This window comes from Stomoxys calcitrans, chromosome 1, assembly GCF_963082655.1.
Source record: "Stomoxys calcitrans chromosome 1, idStoCalc2.1, whole genome shotgun sequence".
Classification (NCBI taxonomy): domain Eukaryota; kingdom Metazoa; phylum Arthropoda; class Insecta; order Diptera; family Muscidae; genus Stomoxys; species Stomoxys calcitrans.
In genome coordinates, this window is record NC_081552.1 from 104931784 (window position 1) to 104956537 (window position 24754).

The 24754-nt window shown below is 35.8% G+C and overlaps 1 protein-coding gene across 5 annotated transcripts in view; it reads left to right on the plus strand.

The window, feature by feature from the left end:
* LOC106091776 (uncharacterized) overlaps positions 1 to 22066 on the plus strand; it is a 93009-nt gene extending 70943 nt beyond the window's left edge. For 3 of the 5 annotated variants that reach the window (XM_059370906.1, XM_059370949.1, XM_059370992.1), the window contains exons 2-5: positions 19326 to 19374; positions 19577 to 19680; positions 19746 to 19906; positions 20014 to 22066. In XM_059370906.1, coding sequence (XP_059226889.1) covers positions 19353 to 19374; positions 19577 to 19680; positions 19746 to 19906; positions 20014 to 20251 — 525 coding nt within the window. In that variant the 5' untranslated portion in view covers positions 19326 to 19352 and the 3' untranslated portion in view covers positions 20252 to 22066. The remainder of the gene's footprint in view (positions 1 to 19325; positions 19375 to 19576; positions 19681 to 19745; positions 19907 to 20013) is intronic. The other 2 variants (XM_059371013.1, XM_059371036.1) reach the window with 1 other exon arrangement.
* The last annotated feature ends 2688 nt before the right edge of the window (positions 22067 to 24754 follow it).

Below are 24754 nucleotides of genomic sequence, written 5' to 3' on the forward strand. Positions count from 1 at the left end.
AAAAGTCCTATGGAAAGATCAAGTGGTGGGAGACACCTCGAAACTTGGTTTCAGAGATTTTAGAATGAGCGCAGAAGATCGAGGCGCTAGGAACGCTATTCTACGTTCGGTTAGTGGAACAAATATTCTGTCGTAGCCAATTAAAGGGAAAGAAAGAATTAATAGTTTATGTCTTCCTAAAAAATGATAATTTTCGAAAATGTCCGCCCATAAGCGCCTGACCTGACATAGCTCTCATATAATCCGATCTCCCGATTTGACTTCTTGAGTCCTTATAAGACGCAATTTTTGTCCGATTTGGCTGACATTTTGCATGCAATCTTCTGTTACGACTCCCAACATCTGTGCCAAATACGGTTTAAATCATGTAAAGCGGCCTCTCGATCATCCTTGTTCGGTTCCTAAAAGCTTTAATTTTTGCTGATTTGACAGAAGTTTGGTATGTAGAATAAAAATATGGTCTTCAACAAAATTTATTTTGCACAAATTTTTTGCAGAATCCATGGGGGTGGATTCGCAAGATTCTGCCCTACCGAACTTAGCACGCTTTTACTTGTTCTATTCTTCTACAGAGGAAATATCGAAGGCTGCCACAAAATTAGCAAATATAGGACAAACTCTTATCATTTTGTTATTCTGTCTAAATTTTTAAAGCTTTTTATAAAAAATAAACGTTTGGCCTATAAAGTACAAAAAATTTAATTTTATCGATAGTGTATCGGTAAAATTGGTATTGTCATCAATAGTTTGCCAGCTCTTCTTTGGAGGCCACCGTAGTGCAGAGGTTTGCATGATCGCTCATAACATCGCTCAAATCCTGGCGAGAACATCAGAAAAAAAATGTGTGAGGTACTTTGCCATGTAAAGATTTCTTCCCAAAGCGGTATCGCACTTCGGAACCCCGTTTTGACTCTGCTGTAAAAAGACGGCCCCTTTTCATTGAGCTTTAACATGAAAGAACTCACTGATATGTGAAAAGTTTTCCCCTTAATGGAATTTTCATGAGTAAATTTGCATCAAACCTGCTTGCTATTGTCTGATAGATTTCGACCCTTAATCACTATAAGCTCCGTATGAATTGTCTTACATACTACGGTTTTGTGAGCTATGGAATTTTAAGGCACAAACGTGTTTCCGCGTCCTTTTTCATTTTTCATTTCATTGCTGATGTAATTCAAATAATTTACAATTAAACCTTACTAATTATCGTTTGGAAATGGCATTTATTATTAACTACCATTTTTCAGTCTACCAAGCAAAATATTTTAAATTGTCTTTAATTTTTAAATAATATTTTTTCTACACATAAAATTTTTTATTAAAATAAAAAAAGTAGCATCTGGAGAAAATTCATATAGAATTATGTCTTAGAGAAGTTTTTGTTGAATGCGTGTCTTTCAGAACAATTTGGCTTTAGGAAATTTTAATAATTTTTTTTTTAATAATTTCAAAAATTTTATCTTTTGATAAAATTGCATTGCATTCGGTCTTTTAACAAAATTTTATTACATATTGTCTTAAATAAAAATTTTCCGTTGTCTTAGCGTTCGAAGCCATCGACGCAACTTCCCACAGATGAACAAAATCATGTGTGGTACGAAAGAAGTGTAATATACCACAGACAGAATGTCTGTCATTACACAAAAATAAATGCATTGGAAAAAGTACAGCTAATAAGTAGGGTTGTCGAGCTTGGTTAATGTGGTAATTGTATCATAGATGCGTTTTCGCAATTAATACAATTCAAATACAACATACCAACGCACGGCCCTTGAAGCCATCACACCAAATATGGTTGAAAAGTCTTCTAACCAAAGACGAAACGCGTCCCATAGTGGTTGGTGTGTGTTGCTATCTTTGGCTTTCCTTTTCCATTTGCATCTCCGATCAATGAGCTCGTCCCGAAAGAGAAACAAACCAAAATTGTAAAATTTAATGATCTCGCCCTAACAAGCAAAAAACGTGAAAAATGAAAAATTTGCCTTTAAAAAAATTTTAGGAAAATGTAGTTTGGAAATATTGTATTGAAATCATTCTTTAAAAAAATAGTTTTAAAGGGGCCTAGGCATGAGCAACATTGTCTCTAGGCATTATTTCACTAAAATTTTGGCTTTAAAAATACATTTCTTTTGTCTTTAAAAAGACAATTTCGAAGAGGGTTAGGCCCAGGCTGAAGTTTTGTTGTTAGAAAATGTTACACTGAAAGAAAATTTCATTAAAGTTTTGTTTTTAGTAAAAATTTCATTACAACTTCGTCCTTAAGAAAAATAATTCTGAGCTAGCCCTGGCCTGAGGATAATTGTGTCTTTGTGGAATATTGTAAATATGAAATTTTGTCATTAAAGAAAATTTCACTCAAATACTCGTATTATATTTAGAAAAAATTGTAACTCAATTTTTTTTCTTGAAGCAAAGTAATTTAGGGCCCCACCGCCGGGCCCGATAGCCTCCCCCACCTGGCTACGTCCCTGGGAATGGTATATAAAATTCCACCTGCCAATCTTTATCAATTTCAGATTAGCAAACTTAATTTATTATACCTTCCACCATAGGATGGGGGGTATACTAATTTCGTCATTCTGTTTGTAACACCTCGAAATATGCGTCTAAGACCCCATAAAATGTATATATTCTTGATCGTCATGTCGTCTTAAGTCGATCTAGCTATTTCCGTCCGTCTGTCCGTCCGTCCATCTGTTTGTCAAAAGCACGCTAACTTTCGAAGGAGTAAAGCTAGCCGCTTGAAATTTTGCACAAATACTTTCTATTAGTGTAGGTCGGTTGGTAATGTAAATGAGCCAAATCGGTCCATCTTTTGATATAGCTGCCATATAAACCGATCTGGGATCTTGACTTCTTGAACCTCTAGAGTGCGCAATTCTCTTCCGATTTAACTGAAATTTTGCACGTAGTGTTTTGGTATCACTTCCAACAACTGTGCTAAGTATGATTCAAATCGGTTCATAACCTGATATAGCTGCCATATAAACCGATCTGGGATCTTGACTTCTTGAACCTCTAGAGTGCGCAATTCTCTTCCGATTTGGCTGAAAACTACAACGGCTTCTCTCATGACCTTCAACATACGTGTCTAATATGGTCTGAATAGATAAATAGCTTGGTACAGCTCCCATATAAATTTTGTTTCTTGAGCCCTATTTTGCTTCTTGAGCCCTACAAGGCGCAATTCTTATCCGAATGAACTGAAATATTACACAATGTCTTCTAAAATGTTCAGTATTCATTTATGGTCCGAACTTGATATAACTCCAATACCATAACAGTTCTTATTCAATATTCTATGTTTATTTAAAAAGAGATACCTCGCATAGAACTCGACAAATGCGATCAATGGTGGAGGGTATATAAGATTCGGCCCGGCCAAACTTAGAACGCTCTTACTTGTTGATGATAAATTCTCCAACTTTTTTAAGAAACATTCCCTTTGGTAAAAAATATTTTCCTTCATATTAAGAATGTTTTATTTTAAGTGGTAGCTTAATAAATCCATAACTTTGCGTCTTGTTATTAAAGAAGGTAAAAATATCGTTGCAAGTTAGGAAATTGACCATGAGACAAGACAACAGTGAACCGTAGTGCAAGACGCAAACTAGCCTTACAAAAAGGAACATCTTCAAATTTTTAATTTTTTTTAGGTTAAGATGCTAAGTTTAAGGAAATAATAGGAAATAAGGAAAGGAAATAATCTATGAAGTAAAGTAAGAATGAATCGATAAAAATTTCACATGAATTGTCATGTCCGGTATTAAAGAGAACATTACATTTAAGGGTAGGATCTTTATTTTAAAGATTTGATTCTTTGGCACGTTATCATTGCTAAAATCCTACGAAAAAGGAAAAATCTGGAATTTTGGCGTAGTTCCTTTCCATTGATTTCTATAGAGTACCAGCTGACCCGGGACCGCTCCGCTGCGCCTTCTTTTACTTTATAGGGAACAAAAATTTCCTTGGAATATTTATTTTCGACAATTAAAGATCTTTTAGTAAAATACCATTCCAACTTGACTAACAGTTTAACAATATAAGTGTTTTTATCTGAATCTCATATGATCTTTATTGATCTACGAATTTAAGTTTGGATGTAAGGTGTACTCCATTCATGAAATACTTCATTTCAGCCCGATATTCTCATGATGTCTGATTTAGTGGTGTTTTCGGGGGAGAGGTGGTCGCCCAGAAACTTGGCCCTGAAAAAATATCAGCATCGTGTTCTTCTCTCAAATACCATTTATTTTAACCCCATATTGCCATTGGCTTAAGAGGAGTTTACAGGATGACGCATCCTCCAAACACATGACCCCAAAATAGGTTATCAAATTCGTTTTCTAATTTCAAATACCTTTCATTTGAGCCACATATTGGTCGACAAATTTTCACCCTTTGGGGATGTTTTGGGAAAGGGGTAAGTACATGGTCCTAAATTTAGATATCAAATTCGTATTCTACTCCCAAATACCTTTATTTGAGCCCCATATTGCGATGGTCACTAAAAAATAGTTGTTTGTGGAGTATTTAGGGGAAGGGGTAGACCCCAAAAAATTGGTTCCGAAAATGGGTATCAATTCTTGCTCTACCCCCAAAACCTTTCATTTAAGGTCCACATTGACATGGTCGGTAAATATGCCCGATTTAGGGGTGTTTTGAGGAGTGGGGTGGTCCCCCAAATTCTAAGCCCTGAAAATATATCAGCAACGTGCTCTATTCTCATATATCATTTATTTAAACCTCATATTGCCATTGCCCTCAAAATTGGATACCAAATTTGTTTTCTAATCTCATTTAAACTCCTTATTGCAACAGTCAGCAAATATGTCCGGTTTGGGGTATTGGCCCTAAAACCTATTAGTTCCACTCTCTTTACGACCCAAATTTTCTTGGTGAGCAAATCCGTGCTATTTGGGGGTTGTTATGGTGGTGGGACTTCCGCTAGACAGTTGGCCCCTAATGTTGATATCAGATACGTGGTCAACTCCCACATACCTTTAATTTGAGCCCCATATTTCCATAGTCGGCAAACATGACCGGCTTGGGGGGATTTTTTTGGGGGATGGGCGGCCACTCAGTCCACTCTCTTTACGACCCAAATTTTCTTGGTGAGCAAATCTGTTCTATTTGGGGGTTGTTATGGTGGTGGGACTTCCGCTAGACAGTTGGCCCCTAATGTTGATATCAGATACGTGGTCAACTCCCACATACCTTTAATTTGAGCCCCATATTTCCATAGTCGGCAAACATGACCGGCTTGGGGGGATTTTTTTGGGGGATTGCGGCCACTCAGTGAGTTGGCCTTTAAAATATATATCGGATTCGTGTTCTACTCTAAAAACCCTTTGAGCCTCATATTGCAATAGTCAGAAAATACTTACTATTTGGGTGGTGTTGTGGGGGTGGCGTGGCCCCATAGACACTTTTCTCCAATATTGATATCAAATACGTGTTTTAGTCCCGAAGACCTTTCATTTGAGCCCCATATTGCTATGGTCGTAAATTTGTCCCCTTTGGGGGATGTTTTTGGTGAGAGGCGGCCCCCCAAACACTTGGTCCCATATTTGGATATCAGATTCGTATTCTACATTCAAATACCTTTTATTTAAGCCCCATATTCCCATGGTCAGTAAATAAGTCCAGTTTGGGGGGTGTTTTGGGGAAGGGGTAGACCCCCAGAAACGTGATCTCACATTTGGATATCAGATTCGTATTCTACTTGCAAATATCTTTCATTTGAGTCCCATATTGCCATGGTCGGTAAATATGTCCGATTTAGGGGTGTTTTGGGGCTTGGGGTGGTCCCCCTAGCACTTGGTCCGACAATTGGATATCAGATACGTTTTCTTATCCTAAATACCTTTCATTTGAGTCCCATATTGTCGTGATTGGTCTAAATATATGTTTGGCAGGTTTTAGGGTGGGGCAGCCCCCCTAGGTACCCCATCCGAAATTTGGATACCAAATTTTTATTTTTAGGGTACTATATGAGAGCACACAAAATTTCGCTTAAATCGCACCACCCATCTCCGAGATCTGGCGTTTCTGAAAATTAGGCTAAGGGGGAAGGTTCGCCCCCTACAGATATCAAAAAATTTAGTACCCTATTTTCACCACGGGGTCATTATGCACCATCTGTGAAAATTTTAAGAAAAACGGTTTACCCGTTTCTGAGTCTATAAGGAACACACAAACAAACAAACACAAATTGATTTTTATATACAATATAAAGAAAAAGAATCTTCTTCTTGGATTATTTTTATACCCACCACCGAAGGATGGAAGTATATTCATTTTGTCATTCCGTTTGCAACACATCGAAATATCCATTCCGACCCTATAAAGTATATATATTCTTGATCAGCGTAAAAATCTAAGACGATCTAGATAAGTCCGTCCGTCTGTCCGTCTGTCTGTTGAAATCACGCTACAGTCTTTAAAAATAGAGATATTGAGCTAAAATTTTGCACAGATTCTTTTTTTGTCCATAAGCAGGTTTAGTTCGAAGATGGGCTATATCGGACTATATCTTGATATAGCCCCCATATAGACCGATCCGCCGATTTAGGTTCTTAGGCCCATAAAAGCCACATTTATTATCCGATTTTGCTGAAGTTTGGGACAGTGAGTTGTCTTAGGCCCTTCAACTTCCTTCGTTAAATTGGCCCAGATCGGTTCAGATTTGGATATAGCAGCCATATAGACCGATCCTCCGGTTAAGGGTCTTAGGCCCACAAAAGCCACATTTATTATCAGATTTTTATAAAATTCGGGACAGTGAATTGTGTAAGGCCCATCGACATCATTCGTTACTTTGGCTCAGATCGGTCCCGATTTGGATATAGCTGCCATATAGATCGATCCTCCGATTAATGGTGTAAGGCCCATAAAAGCCACATTCATTATACGATTTTGCTGAAATTTGGGACAGTGAGTTGTGTTAGGCCCTTTGACATATTTCTTCAATTTGGTCTAGATCGGTTCAGATTTAGATATAGCTCCCATATAGAACGATTTCTTGATTTATGGTTTCAGGCCCATAAAATGCTCATTTATTGTCTGATGTCACCGAAATTTGGAACAGTGAGTTAAGATAACCCCTTGACATACTTCTGCAATATCGCACAGATAGGTCCAGATTTGGATATAGTTGCCATATAGACCGATCTCTCGGTTTAAGGTTTAGGGCCTATAAAAGAGGCATTTATTGTCCGATTTGGGACAGTGCTTTGTGTTAGGCTTTTCGACATGTTTATGCAACTTGACCCAAATCGGTCCAGATTTGGATATAGCTGCCATGTAGACCGATATCTCGATTTAAAGTCTTGGCCCCATAAAAGGCGCATTTATAATCAGATTTCACTGAAATTTGACACAATGACTTATGTTCGGCTTTTCGACATCGTGTCGTATATAGTTCAGATCGGCATGAGGTATATGAGTATAAGGTATGAAATGTTCACCGAATTTTGATGAAAGGTGGTTTACATATATACCCGAGGTGGTGGGTATCCAAAGTTCGGCCCGGCCGAACTTAACGCTTTTTATTATACCCTCCACCATAAGATGGGGGGTATACTAATTTCGTCATTCTGTTTGTAACTACTCGAAATATTCATCTGAGACCCCATAAAGTATATATATTCTTGATCGTCGCGACATTTTATGTCGATCTAGCCATGTCCGTCCGTCTGTCCGTCCGTCCGTCTGTCTGTCGAAAGCACGCTAACTTCCGAAGGAGTAAAGCTAGCCGCTTGAAATTTTGCACAAATATTTCTTATTAGAGTAGGTCGGTTGGTATTGTAAATGGGCCATATCGGTCCATGTTTTGATATAGCTGCCATATAAACCGATCTTGGGTCTTGACTTCTTGAGCCTCTAGAGTGCGCAATTCTTATCCGATAGGGATGAAATTTTGCACGACGTATTTTGCTATGATATCCAACAACTGTGCCAAGTATAGTTCAAATCGGTATATAACCTGATATAGCTGCCATATAAACCGATCTTGGGTCTTGACTTCTTGAGCCTCTAGCGTGCGCAATTCTTACCCGATCAGAATGAAATTTTGCACGACGTGTTTTGTTATTATATCCAACAACTGTGCCAAGTATGGTTCAAATCGGTCCATAACCTGATATAGCTGCCATATAAACCGATCTTGGGTCTTGACTTCTTGAGCCTCTAGAGTGCGCAATTCTTATCTGATTGGAATGGAATTTCGCACGACATGTTTTGTTATGATACCCAACAAGTGTGCCGAGTATGGTTCGAATCCGCCCATAACCTGATATAGCTGCCATATAAACCGATCTTGGGTCTTGACTTCTTGAGCCTCTAGAGGGCACAATTCTTATCCGATTTGAATGAAATTTTGCATGACGTATTTTATTTTTACTTTCAACAACTGTGTCAAATAAGGTTCAAATCGGTTAATAACCTGATATAGCGGCCATATAAACCGATCTGGGATCCTGACTTCTTGACCCCTAGAGGTCGCAATTATTATCCGATATGCCTGAAATTTTGTACGACGGATCCTCTCATGACCATCAACAAACGTGTTTATTATGGTCTGAATCGGTCTATAGCCCGATACAGCTCCCATATAAATCGATCTCTCTATTTTACTTCGTGAGCCCCAATGGGCGCAATTCTTATACGAATTGGCTGAAATTTTACACAGGTCTCCAACATATAATTTAATTGTGGTCCGAACCAGACCATATCTTGATATCGTTTTAATAGCAGAGCAACTCTTTTCTTATGTCCTTTTTTTGCCTAAGAAGAGATGCCGGAAAAAGGACTCGACAAATGCGATCCATGGTGGAGGGTATATAAAATTCGGCCCGGCCGAACTTAGCACGCTTTTACTTGTTTGTTTTATTTTATTTTTCAAAGCATAGCTCACGAGGCTACTAATAATAGTCCTTTAATTAATTGATGGCATAAATAACTTCCTATCTTGTTATGGGTTCCCCACTCATTTTCTGGATTTTATATGAGAATATCTCATTGTCCGTGAATAATGTTGCTGCAAAGTCTTCTCCAGATGTTTTTCTGTGGGTCAGGTCAAAAATAGCAACATTGTTGTCGTCAAACAGAACTGAATGAAGCGGGTTTCTGTGGAGTAGATCATTTATTGCTACCGGGAACACCATCCTACCTTTTGTAGTTTTTATTTTAATGCTTAGCTCTTTCTTTACGAAGATCAAGAGTTTCGTCTGGGATCCATTCCTCTTGTTTTTTAGCTGGCCAGTTTCCTAGAATATAGTGTGCCGCTGAGTTTAGAATAAATTTCATCTTATTCCTAAATGTTGTTTAATTATCGACTCTGGGTGTGTTTTTCTCTTTTTCGAGCAGTAGAAAGCTTCGCCCGTATATTTGCCATCAATAGATTGTGTTCCGATAGGACACCTGCCCCGGATATGTTGAACATTTAAATATACCTTAATGAACAATATCGTTCGTATCGTATCGTTTTTGATTTCTTATAATATTTCCTCTATTGCCTGTGGTTATTTCCAGGTGTATAGCCTTCTGGGATGAAGCTTAAATAGTGTGTTGGCTAATTTCATGTGATGCTCTTGTTAAAATTGTAAATTGCTTATTTAAAATTTTGTCCATAAACATTCCACTAAGGAACAGGGGTAAACTTCTCACATGTCAATGAGAGGAGTCCGACTCAAGTTTAAGCTCAATGATAAGGGCCCTCGTTTTTATAGTCTGAACGGCGTGCAGCAGTGCGACACCTCTTTGGGGAGAAGTTTTTACATGGCTTCTATGCATGGCATAGTACCACACAAATGTCGCAAACACAGATAAAAATAATGTTGAAAAACAACAACTTTGGTCGAAAAAACAACTATGAAACTTGTTAATTTTCCTGCAACAATTTATTTTGAATCTCAACGACCCAACGAACAAATTTGTTGTTGAAAGGCACTCTTTGCAATTTTTTTTCTGAATACCAAATTCATAGTTTTTTATGCAGAATTTTATTAAATAAATTTAATGAAAAAAATTTTGGCCGACCGGGGGTCTCTAATCTGGGTTTGCATGTCATGAATGGCATGGGAATTTTGTGCTCTACATAGTAGTACGCCTATTTTTACAACTACCTCAACAAAATAATTTGTTGAAAGTCAACAAAATTTCAATATTTTGTCTGTCAAGTCTCTTGAAGAGACTTGCTTACATAATTCAACAAATAATGTCTTCGATTCATTGCTAAAATTCGTTGAGAATTTAAAGTATCACATACAAATTTGGTAGTTGCTTTTTCTACCAGTTATTTTTTTCTGTGGACATCCGGAGGGGAAAACCACTGCTGAAAATTTTTTCTGATGGTCTTGCCAGCATTCGAACCCAGCCGATCAGCGTCGTTGGCAGTATTGTTCCAATCTATAACCCCTTCCGTTTCGTTTTCCATGTCCGGACACGATCATCCGTTTCAAATTTCGATCGCTGATTAATTCTTATTTTACTACACAGATGATTGTGAAATAATTATTTTTTCAAAAATTCCTTTTTTAAACTTAGCATCTTAAACTCTTAAATCTAAGGCTATTTTGTTCCTAAGTCAATTTCCTAACTTTCAACGATGTATCTACCTACCTACCTTCTACCTTCATTTCAGATGTTTGCCCTTAATAACAAGATACAAAGTTAAGTATTTATTAAGCTACCATTTGAAATAAAACATCCTTAATATGATGGAAAATATTTTTCAATAATGGGAATGTTTCCTTAAAAAGTTGGAAATTTTATCATCTTTAAATTAAGTTTGCTAGTCTGAAATAAGTTAATAACGTTTGACTGAATCAAATTTATATACCATCCACCAGGGACGTAGCCAAGGACTTATAATTAAAAAAATCCTTAATATCAAGGAAAATATCTTTCACCAAAGGAAATGTTTCCTTAACAAGTTGAAATATTGATCATCTTTAAATTAAGATTGCTTATCTTTGGATGGAATCTTGAAAATTAGGACAAATATTTTTTCCGTGTAATGTTGATATTCTGTGGTTTCCCCATCAATTTCATCATTATGGTTCTTTCTCACATAGGGACATAAACTTTACGCATTTTGCTTTTTTGTTCTGTTTCAATGATTGCAACTCCTATTCTGTGGATTCCCTGTTGATTTCCAGAGTGTAAACTGTTACAGTTTTGGATCTTAATTTTCAACTACAATATGTCTCTACAAGACCTAAAATATCTATTTGAGGTCGGTTCATCTCGCTGATCATATTGTTAAGTTTTCCCGATTCATAAAGACTTCTTATATTTCAAATTCCGATATTAAGTTTTTGTTTGGTTTTACTTTGGAGGATTCTTAGCTCCCTCGTTTGGGTGAAAACTGAGGGCGTAAGTTCTGTTTGTTCTATTCATATTGTTCAATTTTCTAGGAATGCTATTTCAGTTGTTTCCCGTTGTCTTCTGAAGAATTAAATTTTTCCTTCTAGTTTTCAGGAACTTCTTTGAAGTACAAATTCTTTTAGCAGTTCAGTTTAGTTTAGTTGATCATTGGAACTTCCTTCCCGCTATCCCTGCCCTAAAATCCCATAGGGGTTGATTGCCTTATCTTCATTTAGGTTGCTCAAGTTTTCAGGGTGCACCACGATGGAGGTGAGAAACGAATTGAATGGAGGTGGCCTTCGTTCTTCGTTAAAAAATTAAATTAAAAATAAAAAAATTATTGACATTTTTGAAATTCTCATTCTCATAATTTTTAATTGGTCCAAAATTTGATGATAATTCCATTTTATATATATTGGGTTGCCCAAAAAGTAATTGCGGATTTTTCATATAGTCGGCGTTGACAAATTTTTTCACAGCTTGTGACTCTGTAATTGCATTCTTTCTTCTGTCAGTTATCAGCTGTTACTTTTAGCTTTAGAAAAAAAGTGTAAAAAAAGTATATTTGATTAAAGTTCATTCTAAGTTTTATTAAAAATGCATTTACTTTCTTTTAAAAAATCCGCAATTACTTTTTGGGCAACCCAATATAAAGGGTGATTTTTTTGAGGTTAGGATTTTCATGCATTAGTAGTTGACAGATCACGTGGGATTTCAGACATGGTGTCAAAGAGAAAGATGCTCAGTATGCTTTGACATTTCATCATGAATAGACTTACTAACGAGCAACGTTATCCAATAAGATTATCATAAGGTTGATAATCTTATTGGATAATCCCTTCCCTACATTGATATCCATACAGCCTTTCTTCTACAATCAGTCTAAAAATAGGAGGCATACAGGGGTACGCCTGCGTAAATCCCTGTTCAAATACTTATAAGCAGTGAAAATGGAAATAGTAAAAATTCTAAGGACATTCTACATCAAAAATATGATAGTCTTTGGTGTGGAAAACGATGCTGTGTTGGTGTATTCATAGGAAAACCACTTCTGGGAATCAATGGATATGGAATCAATTGAATCCAAAGAATTTAGCTTGGTCACGCTGTAATAAAACTTTTTGTAATTATTAACATAAATAATCGAAACAAAATTAAATTAAAATTATTTTCAATGGCTTTTTTGGTTCATTAGAGGGTGAAATAATCAATAACTATAATATAAAATATTACCAAAATCAGTGTTCGGTTCGAAATGTGTTCATTCACCGTAACGTTGCGTCCAACAGCATCTTTGAAAAAATACGGTCCAATGATTCCACCAGCGTACAAACCACACCAAACAGTGCATTTTTCGGGATGCATGGGCAGTTCTTGAACGGCTTCTGGTTGCTCTTCACTCCAAATGCGGCAATTTTGCTTATTTACGTAGCCATTCAACCAGAAATGAGCCTCATCGCTGAACACATGAATGAACACATTTCGAACCGAACACTGATTTTGGTAATAAAATTCAATGATTTGCAAGCGTTGCTCGTTAGTAAGTCTATTCATGATGAAATGTCAAAGCATACTGAGCATCTTTCTCTTTGACACCATGTCTGAAATCCCACGTGATCTGTCAAATACTAATGCATGAAAATCCTAACCTCAAAAAAATCACCCTTTATATTGGTACACAGATGTTTAACTTCTGGAACAATAACTAGAGGTGCGTTGTTTGGGCAAAGGTCCGTGAGCGCTCGTATAAAAAAACTCTCCCTATAGATTTGTTGTTGTTGTCGTAGCAGTGTGTTGCGCACTGAGGCGGCAGCCCTTGCCCGATGAAGGACTCCATCGGTTTAATCCGGCACGTAGAACCGGCTGCCATGGTACTTATAGATTTGTCGGAATGTGGGACGTATAGGTTTTTGAAAACCCCTCCCCTTTACAGCGGTCAAAAAAAGTATTCATCATTAGCAAAATTGATAATAAATTCACTTATTTTGGGTAATTGAAGAAAATTTAAAGTAAACATATAATGCAGTTTTATGCAATAGTTTATTTTTCGTAATATGTTTTAAAATAAATTCAAAAAATAAATTTAATTAGCGCAAAAAATGCAATTTTATATAATAACACCAAAAACAGAACAAAAAAAGTATTCATCATTGATGCGCTATCATCAAAGTCAAATTCAAATATTATTTGGGAATCCCCCATTTCTGTTTTATTTAGTAAAGGAGGCTTTGCCCTTGACAGCAAATATTTAATTTCATTGAAAATATATTTTTTGTCAAAATGGGTCGTAAGCAAAACGAGGTTTCTGATGAGGTAAAAGTTTTGATAATAAAACACCACAGGAATGGTTTAACTCAAAAAACTATCAGTGAAATATTAAATAGACCACGATCTACTATACAATCCATCATCAGAAAGTGGACAGAAACGAAAACTGTTGACAATAAACCAAGATCTGGTCGACCAAAAGCACTTTCAGTTGGAGATGTGCGTTGGCTAGTGCGGCAAGTTCAGAAAACTCCGAAGACAAATGCGACCATTCTTCGTAAAAACACTATGGAATATTTAGGGAAGGAAGTTACTACACAAACAATTCGAAATACACTCAAAAGGCATAGTTACAGAGGAAGAACTGCACGTAAGAAGCCCTTTATAAATAAAATAAACCGAGTGAAAAGGCTAAACTTCGCAAAAATGTATGTAAAACAGCCCGAATCATTTTGGAAAACAGTCATTTTTGCAGACGAGAGCAAGTTTAATCTTTTTGGGTGCGATGGAAAGGTCATAGTGTACAGAAAACCAAATAAAGAGCTTGAAGAACGAAACACAGTTGCTACTGTAAAACATGGTGGAGGTGGTTTAATGGTTTGGGGGTGTATGGCGGCTTCAGGAGCGGGAAATCTTGAAATTATTAATGGAGTAATGGATCATAAGTATTACATTGACATTTTAAAGAGGAATTTAAAAGATAGTGCTGTAAAACTTGGGCTTGGTAATAACTTTCAATATTATCAAGATAATGACCCCAAACATTCTGCTTTAAATACCAAGATGTGGATGCTGTATAACTGCCCCAAAGTCATTAAAACTCCTCCTCAAAGTCCCGACTTGAACCCAATTGAACATCTTTGGGAACATCTCGAACGCAAATTGAGAACGCGCAATTTTTCGAGCAAGAGTCAAATGCAACAGGTGATAATGGAGGAATGGACTAATATAGACCAAAATATAACCGCTAAATTAGTCCAATCGATGTCAAACCGTTTAAAAGAAGTAATAAGACGCGGTGGTCGAATAACAAAGTATTAATTTTTTTAAATTATGTTATTTATTTTTTTGTTTTTTTGCAATGATGAATACTTTTTTTGTTTAATTTTTTGTGTTCAGCTGTAAAATGGCCCTTTTTGTTCCAATAAATACTATTTTTTTCTTTAAAAACAATGAAATTGTGTACATATATATCACACAAGCACTACTGCATCATTAGTTTGATATGTTTTTATTCCAATTGTCTTTTGTAGACTTATTAAAAAAAAACATTGAATGATGAATACTTTTTTTGACCGCTGTATATTGTAGGGGGCAAAATAGCCTTAAATTGAATTTAATTAAGCACCACATTTGAACATTTTTTAGATTCGATTAAAAAATTATTGAATCAATTCATTTTTTAATTTAATTTTTTATTGAAAATTACATTATTTTCAATCAATTGAATTGAATTCATTTTTTAATTGAAAATGGCAAAAACTACCATCACGACTGCAATTGAAAAAAAATCATATTCAATTAAAAGACGATTGAATCAATTAATTCTTTAATTGAACACGATTTTATTTTCAATTAACTTTTTAATTTTACATTTTTTTTTGTGTAGGTATATTTGCATGATCGTGAAGAGTACAGCTGAATACCTTCATGCTGGACCTGAAGCGTAATATTATCATATATCTCTTTCATAAGGTTGATAATCTTATTGGATAATCCCTTCCCTACATTGATATCCATACAGCCTTTCTTCTACAATCAGTCTAAAAATAGGAGGCATACAGGGGTACGCCTGCGTAAATCCCTGTTCAAATACTTATAATTCACTGCTTATATGGAAATAGTAAAAATTCTAAGGACATTCTACATCAAAAATATGATAGTCTTTGGTGTGGAAAACGATGCTGTGTTGGTGTATTCATAGGAAAACCACTTCTGGGAATCAATGGATATGGAATCAATTGAATCCAAAGAATTTAGCTTGGTCACGCTGTAATATAACTTTTTGTAATTATTAACATAAATAATCGAAACAAAATTAAATTAAAATTATTTTCAATGGCTTTTTTGGTTCATTAGAGGGTGAAATAATCAATAACGGTTTTGTACTAAACCCAATAACGGTCTTGTGCTAAAACCAATAACCAATACCAGTTCGGTAATAAGGCTAGTACCAAACGGTACTAATCATTCGTATTGTTTATGTACCATACGGTATTGCTTAACTATTAAAACCGTATGATACTGAAATGAACACGTTTGGTATAAATTTTTCTCTGGGTGTAGCTGCCATATAAACCGATCTGGGATCTTGACTTCTTAAGCCTCTAGAGGGCTCAATTCTTATGCGATTTTGTTTAAATTTTTTACAACGGCTTCTTGTATAACCTTAAACATACCTGTACCATATAAACTGATCGTCCGATTATGCTTCTTAAGCCCAAACAAGGCACAATTCTTCTCCGAATGGACTGAAATATTACCCAATGACATCTACTATGGTCTTCAACATTCAATTCATGTGTGGTCCGACTCGGACTATAACTCGATATAGCATAACAATTCCATTATTCATTGTTTGTCTAAAAAGAGATAAAGCGCAAAGAACTCGACAAACACGATCCATGGTGGAGGGTATATAGGATTCGATCCGGCCGAACATAGCACGCTCTTACTTGTTTATAATTGAATCTGAACTTTTTTTAAATAAATAATGTGATTGAACATTTTACCTTTTTCAATTAAATAATTAGTTCTTTCAATCAATTAATAGAATCGAAAATTTGTTAAACGCTTCAAATATGATCTAAGACTCAACATACTGAATATTATTTCTCGTCCTATCAATTAAGCGCTTTTATAACCTCCGTTATTAAAAAAATCTAGCCGCTCAAAAATTTCCAAAATGTTTTTTTTTTTTATATTTGTATACAATATATACAGCGCGTTTTTTGCAAAAACTTGCCTATTTTCAATTAAATTTTAAATAATTTTGTTTTTTTGACAATTTCAATCATTTTTTTGATCAATTGTTCAATCATTTTTTTAAATTGAATATGCGATTCTTCTCAATCACAATTTAAAACCAGAAAGGAAAGGCAAAAGTCGGTCGGTGCCGACTATATAATACCCTACGCCACCTAGTGCATGTAGTACTTTTTATATGTAAAACTTATCTGGAAATCTAGTCAGACTTTAATTTAGATACCAATTAAAATAGCAATTTAGAACCTTGTAAGATTTTCCTACCAAAGGACAAAAGATTTGGATTTCCACATCTTTAGAAGGCCATATCGGATAAACGATTATACGGGAGTTATATCGAAACCTGTGCCAATTTTATTGACACATACTGGGACATGAAATGGAACATCTCACGTCCTATATTGTAGAGATATGATCAAAATTGTGGATTTTACTGCCTTAAAATCCATATCGGATGAAATATACACACTGGAACTATATCTAAATTAGGACCGATTTTAATGAAATTTTGCGCACGTACTGGAACGTCAATTTAAACGTCTAATATAAAATCGGACGAAAGTTGTGGATTCTACAGCCTTAAAAGGCCATATCGGATGTAAAACTTGTATGGTAGCTATATCTGAATCTAAACCGATTTTAATGTAATTTTGCACACATATGAAGACGTCAAATAAAGCACCTCATGCAAAGAACGGACCAAAATTGTGGCTTCTACAGTCTTAAAAAGCCAAATCGGATGAAAGATATATATGGGAGCTATATCTAATTCTGAACCAATATTTATGAAATTTTGCGCATACATTGAGACTTCACAAAAACGACTCCAAACGCCACACGCCAAATTTGATGGAGATCGGGCCAAAATTGTGGCTTCTACAGCTATAATAGTTCAAATCGGATGAAAGATATATATGGGAACTATATCTAAATCTGAACCGATTTTTAGGAAATATTCCAGATATATTAAGTGCAGTAACAAAACAGTCCGTGCAAATTTTGTGCAGATCGGTTGAAAATTGAAGCTACTACGGCCATTTAAGTGCAAATCGGGCGATACATATATATGGCAAATATATCTAACTTTGAACCGATTTTTATGAAATTTTGCACACATATGGAGACGTCAAATAAAACACCCCATGCAAAATTTTGTAAAGATCGGTTAAAAAATTGTGGCTTCTACAGCCTTAAACGGCCATATCGGATGAAAGATATATATGGGAGCTATATCTAAATATGGACCGATTTTTATGAAATTTTCCACACATATTAGGACGTCAAATAAAACACCTCGTGCAAAATATTTTAAAAATCGGACTAAAACTGTGGCTTCTACAGCCATAAAGGTCCATGTTGGATGAAAGATATATATGGGAGCTATATCTAAATCTGAACCGATTTTTATGAACATTTATTGCACACATATGCTAACCTCAAATAAAATACCCAATGCAAAATTTTGTGAAGATCGGACGAAAATTGTGGCTCCTACAGCCTTAAAAAGCCATATCGGATGAAAGATATGGGAGCTATATCTAAATCTGAACCGATTTTTTTCAAAATCAATAGCGTTTGTCCTTGGTGCAAAAAAGTGATATGTGCAAAATTTCGTGACAATCGAGCAACAAATACGACCTACACTTTGATTACAAGAATACATGGACTCACAGACGGACGGACATGGCTAAATCGAATCAGAAAGTGATTCTGAGTCGATCGGTATACTTATCAGTGGGTCTAGCTCTTCTCCTTCTTAGCTCTTCTCCTTCTCTGCAAACAAATGCATAATATCCTGTACCACAGTGGTGATGCAGGGTACAGAAAAACATTGATTGATATTATCATTTTTGTGGTTGAAACATTCTTAATTAAAAAGCTAATTCAGTCAATTAATTTCGTGATTGAAACCAATTTTTATTATTTTTCTGTATAGATATGGATTTATGTACAGCTCTCATCCCCTTTCTAAAAAGATTTAGAAATACACTACATAAATATATGGCCCAATTTCAACTGTTAAGGCTTCAATAGGCCAAATTTTTTAACTGATATCCATACAACTTTTTATGGCATCACCATCTGGGCACACTTTTATAGTTATAGTTCAAAGACTGGCGATCTACATTGGTGAAATAACGATCTCAATAGTCTACCAATGCATTTTGCAACAACACATTTTGGGGTTGTGTAGTGGGTACCAGCCGACTTTTACCTTTCTTTTAAATCACAAATTCCAGCCCAATACTCGTACTTCTTTTACGACTACAATTAGCCCATGGCACACATTACATACTTTGAGAGCTTTGTCATCGTTTTACACCAAAGTTGCCAGACACATCGAAATTCCTAAAACCTTGACACTCCACAAAACAATTACATTCTACATCAAACAGACATAACTGATAGTTGATGTTCGGACAAATAAATTGTTACCCACTTTTAACGCATGAGAGCACACCCAAAGCCAATGCCATTGATTTATCCATCCATAGGCGGGCAACAAAGTAATGAAAATTCGAACAGTAGTAGAATCAGCAATGGAATAGCACTAACGTTCTTTTTTAAAGTAATTGAAACTAATTTAGCAAAACATTCTTTTGTTACTACCACCATGACATAATCTTCAATGTGATGAATCAATAAATGAGAACATGTATGAAAACTTTAGTTTCCTTTCTCTCTCCTCCCCACTTCTATAGCGGTGCCGACGATCGAAAGCAGTGAGGATGAGTTATCTGAGTTCAATAGGTATTACTATGGAAAAACAACATATGTATGTGATAGCTCATATAAAACATGCATACGTACATACATGTTGAAATATTTTCATGCTCCAATGCATTCTTGTTTCTTGTCCAGTAATCATTGTTTTCTACATCATGGTTTTTATTTGTATGAATAGATAGATGTGAGTGTTTATGAGATTTTTCTTTGTGTATACTTTTTGCAGAAATCTCTCGTGTCGACATGTCACCGGCAGAAGAAACGTCATATGTCTCAGGACCCAGCAAGAAGGCCTCCTACACATTGGTGGCCCTAAAGTTCTTGGAATTGGTAAGTGACACACTGAGCAATTCTTGATTGTCAATTAAATATTAATTAATGTCGCTGGTGTCTAGTGTCTCATCATCTGTTGCATAGGGTTGATCGACGAGCCGGCCACTCAGTTCAACATACGTACGTTCATCACACCCCGAGTAATGGCTTTATGCTATGTGACCTTTGGCAGCCTATTAATTTACTCGGCCATTTATTTAATTATGGCCCTATTTGGTGATGTGTAAGTTCACTTGCTGCCTTAGTTTTCAGTCGTATTTTCTATTTTCTTTTTTTGTTTTTTGAGATCAATAATTGATTACTTTGTGTTTTCTTTATTTTTCTAATTAGGGCACCATGGCGCACTTCGGTTTTATGGTCTCTGGTCGCTTTCATATTGTTTATTGCAACAACGTCGGTATTGTTCCGGGATTGGTCGTCCATAAAGGATCTAAACTATTGGCATCCAAATATGACACGATTGGATTTGGTTTTATCAGCAGCAGCAGTTTCTTTAGTTACAACACTTATATATCTAATGGATATTCTAATCACAATTCGTTTTGGCATGATGGGTGATTTAGAATAAAAATGTCTTGCTATTTATTAACAGCTCTATCACACTATATGTTCTTGTCTTATAACATGCCACTTTTTATGTATCATTGATATCTCATTATGTGTGTCAAATTACATACGAATCGTAATTTTTTCACATTCGTATCACACTATGAATGCAAATTTAGCACATTGGTGCATAATGTCCTTTTTATCGGACGTTTTTATTTCTTACGCTACTTGTTCATTTATATGAATATTTTGAAAAACTATTGAGAAGAGAAGTCAGATCATATCACAATTCACAGTTATTCTGTAATTTTGATTAAGTTTCTATTTCAGAGTTCGTGTTTACTAACAGAAATGGAAAACAATTGAAAAAACGTCTAAAAAAGCAAGCGTGGCAGGAAAATAAAAACAAGGAAAACAAAATTTAAATTAATAGTACGTTAGCAAGACCTATATGCGCTTTCAAATAATGATGAAAATAAAACAGATTGATCTATATTAGGCGCACTCCCTAAATATCGTCCTTGATAAAGGACGCTCTCCAAAAATTCAATTTTCGCTTTTATATAAAGAATAAAATCGCTTAAAAATGTTGAAAAAAGTTTGTTAGGGAGGGTTAACAATTGCAAAATTTGACACGTCATAAGACAAGAACATACAGTGTGACAGAGCCTTATGTAAGGTATGCGCATGTGTTTTAATAGTCCTTTACACAATGTTACAGAGTCATATAATAACACGATGTTTTCTTCTTTTATGACAAATAAAAGCATTGGATCAAATATATAAAAATTTCAAAGCCCCATTTTGCTGTCATAAAAAAGCTTGAAAACAATTTTCGTTCGAAAAGCTTCTGACCCATGAGTCAATAATAACCATGTCTCATTTGAAGAACCACAAAAATCATTTAGCGAAATCCACAATCTAAATGAAAAGAGGATTTACCAAAAATTACATTGTTGTCAATACACACAATGAAAAATAACAGAAAGTAAACTAATTTTGATATGATGGTAGTCAAAGATCTGTAATCTTATTGCCGCCATTTCTGGTCGGCTGATATCAGTTGTTTGCCATCGATCTCCTGTTAATCGATCTTCTTGCTCGAAGTCATCAGCGTACTTTATGATCCAGCCGAAGAGGGCGTGAGGGTGCAAGCGATTGAGTCAAATTTTAAGTGTACTGTAACTGAGGGCCTTCAATTTCCTGGTGGATGATTTTCCCGAGTAGAAAGTAGAATTTTGCCAAAATTAATTTTTGTTAATCGAATATCGCTGTACTATATACATAACATTGTGTAAAGACATCTAAAAACAAATTATACCAAGTTGTCACGCAATTTACTTGTACAACAGTCCGTCCATTAATTGTAATATGTACTAATCTAATAGCAGAGAGAACTTGTTCTCTTGATGACGATAAGTTAGCAAACCAGCACCCATTTATAACAGTCAAAGAGTCGGCCAAAATAAAGGTTATTGTTATAACCGACTTTAATCACCTTTTAAATAACATTGTTCTCTCTTGTGCTGTAATATTTACAGTCTCCAGTCTCCAAAAACAAAATGTTCATGTTTGCTATATTTACACTCGAAATTTTTACCATATATGCATGTTCTTTGAAAATATAGGTATATATGGAATATTTTTTTGTATGCAATAATGCCACCCGCATGTTGTGGTACATAGTCGTAAGCTATATTTTTTGAATAATGTACAAAACCCCACACATACATACATATGTTTATTATTTAATTTTACAATTAAAAATGCAACTAACATATAAGTAACAATTTTTTTAAAAATCTTGAATAAAATGCAATTTTTATAATCCTCATTTTTTAACGCGTACTGGTCCAAATTTTTTGACAATATGTTCACATTTCTTGTTTTATTTTTTTTTAGAAATTTTAGAAAAGTCCAATACTTGGAATAACGTTTCATTTCCCTTCACATTTAAAATAAAAGTGTCACGTTGTCTTGCTCAATCTGGGTTGCAGTTGATGGGCATTGTTTGTCCACAGACACAAGTTAAATTTACAAGAGGCCTGTTCGCGTCCTTTTCACTACAAAATTGCAGGAGATGAAAAGCCATTTCACTCTATTGAGTTAAAATTGCCACTTCATTTGATAAATTTCCAGAATAATGATTGCAGCCTTGGCTCTTGTTAAAAAGTCAATTCAAATGAAATTAATGTAAACATTACTAATAAACACAATTTTTATACCCACCACCGACGGATGGGGGTATATTCATTTTGTCGTTAAAATCTAAGACGATCTAGACATGTCCGTCCGTCTGTCCGTCTGTCTGTTGAAATCACGCTACAGTCTTCAAAAATAGAGATATTGAGCTGAAATTTTGCACAGGTTCTTTTTTTGCACTGAAATTTGACACACTGACTTATGTTATGCTTTTCGTCATCCGTGTGGTATATAGTTCAGATCAGTATATTTTTAGATATAACTACTAAAATGACCAACATTTTGTTATATACAATTGAACAATAACTTTTACTTATTAGTATCTGGTCCAAATCGGAACATATCTGCTATGGGGCATAAGGTATGAATTTTGCACCGGATTTTGAGGAAAGGTAGTTCACATATATATCCAAGGTGGTGGGTATCCAAAGTTCGGCCCGGCCGAACTTAACGCCTTTTTACTTGTTTTGATTAGCTCAGTCAATTTGAATGCTTTTTGTGTTAGGTTTTGTATTTTCATAAAGCAGCTGACCTTCATAAAACATCTGTGTAAAGTTGCAAATTTCTGCTGGCTAAAAACTCCCAGCAGAAATTAGCAGATTCTTAATTTTTGACCTGTTAATATTTGCTCTCCCTCTCGCGTTCTTGTAAATAGAATACTGGAACGACTTTGTGCTTAGGCTTAGCTTAGGTTAGGTTAGGTTGAAAAGAGGGTGCAGATATTAATCCGCCCCATGCCACTATGGACATACGCCTAGCTAGACTTCGGGTTAACCCAGTCCTCTGGCCTTCACTGCCAAATCGTCTGCCCTTTCATTTCCCCTTATTCAGTTATAGCCCGGCATCCAAACGATGCGGATTTTGCCATCCTCAGAGAAGACGTTAATCTCCTTCTTACGCTGCAAGACTGTTCGTGACTGGACCGTCCTGGTTGTTATTGCCCTTATGGCAATTTTACTGTCGGTAATGATGTTCACACTCGACTTCCTAGCGTTAGCACCGAACCACATGACGCATTCCGTGATCGCCCGAATCTCCGCCTGCAGCACCGTTTTATGGTCAGGCAGTCTAAAACAGACCTCAGTCCCTGGGTTCTCAATGTATACCCCAGGCCCACTCTGTCCTCTAGCTTTGATCCATACATGTAACATGATCTTCCAGATTGCAATTTTAGGGTTCCGTCAATCCAAGACTGTGCCGATGGCAGCAGTGCCTCGCAATCGACTTTAAGGTTCATCTCAGGTATCCGATCGGAAACCTCTTCCCTTCCTTCCAGGTTTCCTATCGTCGCCTCGATTATACCGCGATGGTATGAGCTGCTCCCATCTTCAATCCATTCTCCCATTGCCTTAAGTCTCATAGCCGCAGTGGCTGCCTCACACTTAATCTGTATGTCAATGGGTCGGATATTTAGAATAGTCTCCAGTGCCCTAGTGGGCGTGGTCTTCATCGCTCCGCCTACGTCAAGAAAACATGATCTCTGAACACAAAGAGTAAAGATGTGTAAACAGCTGTTTTAAACTTTTTTTTGTTTTCTCTGTACCCCATGTCAAATGTTGGTTAATACTGCTGAGATTGCTTTCCAAAAGATTAAATTATGTCATATTCTCATGAAATAGTGTAATATTGACAAATATACACAATGAAAGGTTTTGAAAAATATACATTTAAAGACTAACAAAACTTAATGCAGCCTTAACAGCGTATTCTCTTCAACTTTGGGAATAGTTGCGAACAACTTTAACAAAATATTATAATTTTATTAAATAAAATTAATTGAAATTTTTTGTACTACCACAATCTTACCTTTTATATTTCACTAGCCAAACCGGGCCCGCTCCGCTGCGCCTTCTTTAACTCTCTAATATCATTTAGGGTTGGGACACTTCGCCATGAATGTGTATATCGATTTCGTGCCACTGTAGCCTATGTCCGACTATAACGCTGAACGCCTTCGTTCAAAGAAGAGCTTTCATTGATGTGTGAGGAGGTTCATTTGTAAATTTTTACTCCGGTTTAGAGAGACACTTGCCCCTTAATGTAAATATACGCTTTGTGCTCTACTTTCAAATACATTTTACATGAGCCCCATAATGGCATGAGCTGTAAATAAATTCAGTTTGAGGGTGGGATGGACCCCAGGGACTTTGTGCCGAAAATCGGTATAAATTTCCCGAAAATCAATCAACATCATATAGGGAGGTGTTTTCGGGTGGGGCAGTTCCCCAATCACATGGCTCTTCAATTGGATATCAAATTCGTTTTTTTCTCTCAAGCACCTTTTGTTTGAGCTCTATATTGTCGTGATTGTTGTTTATAG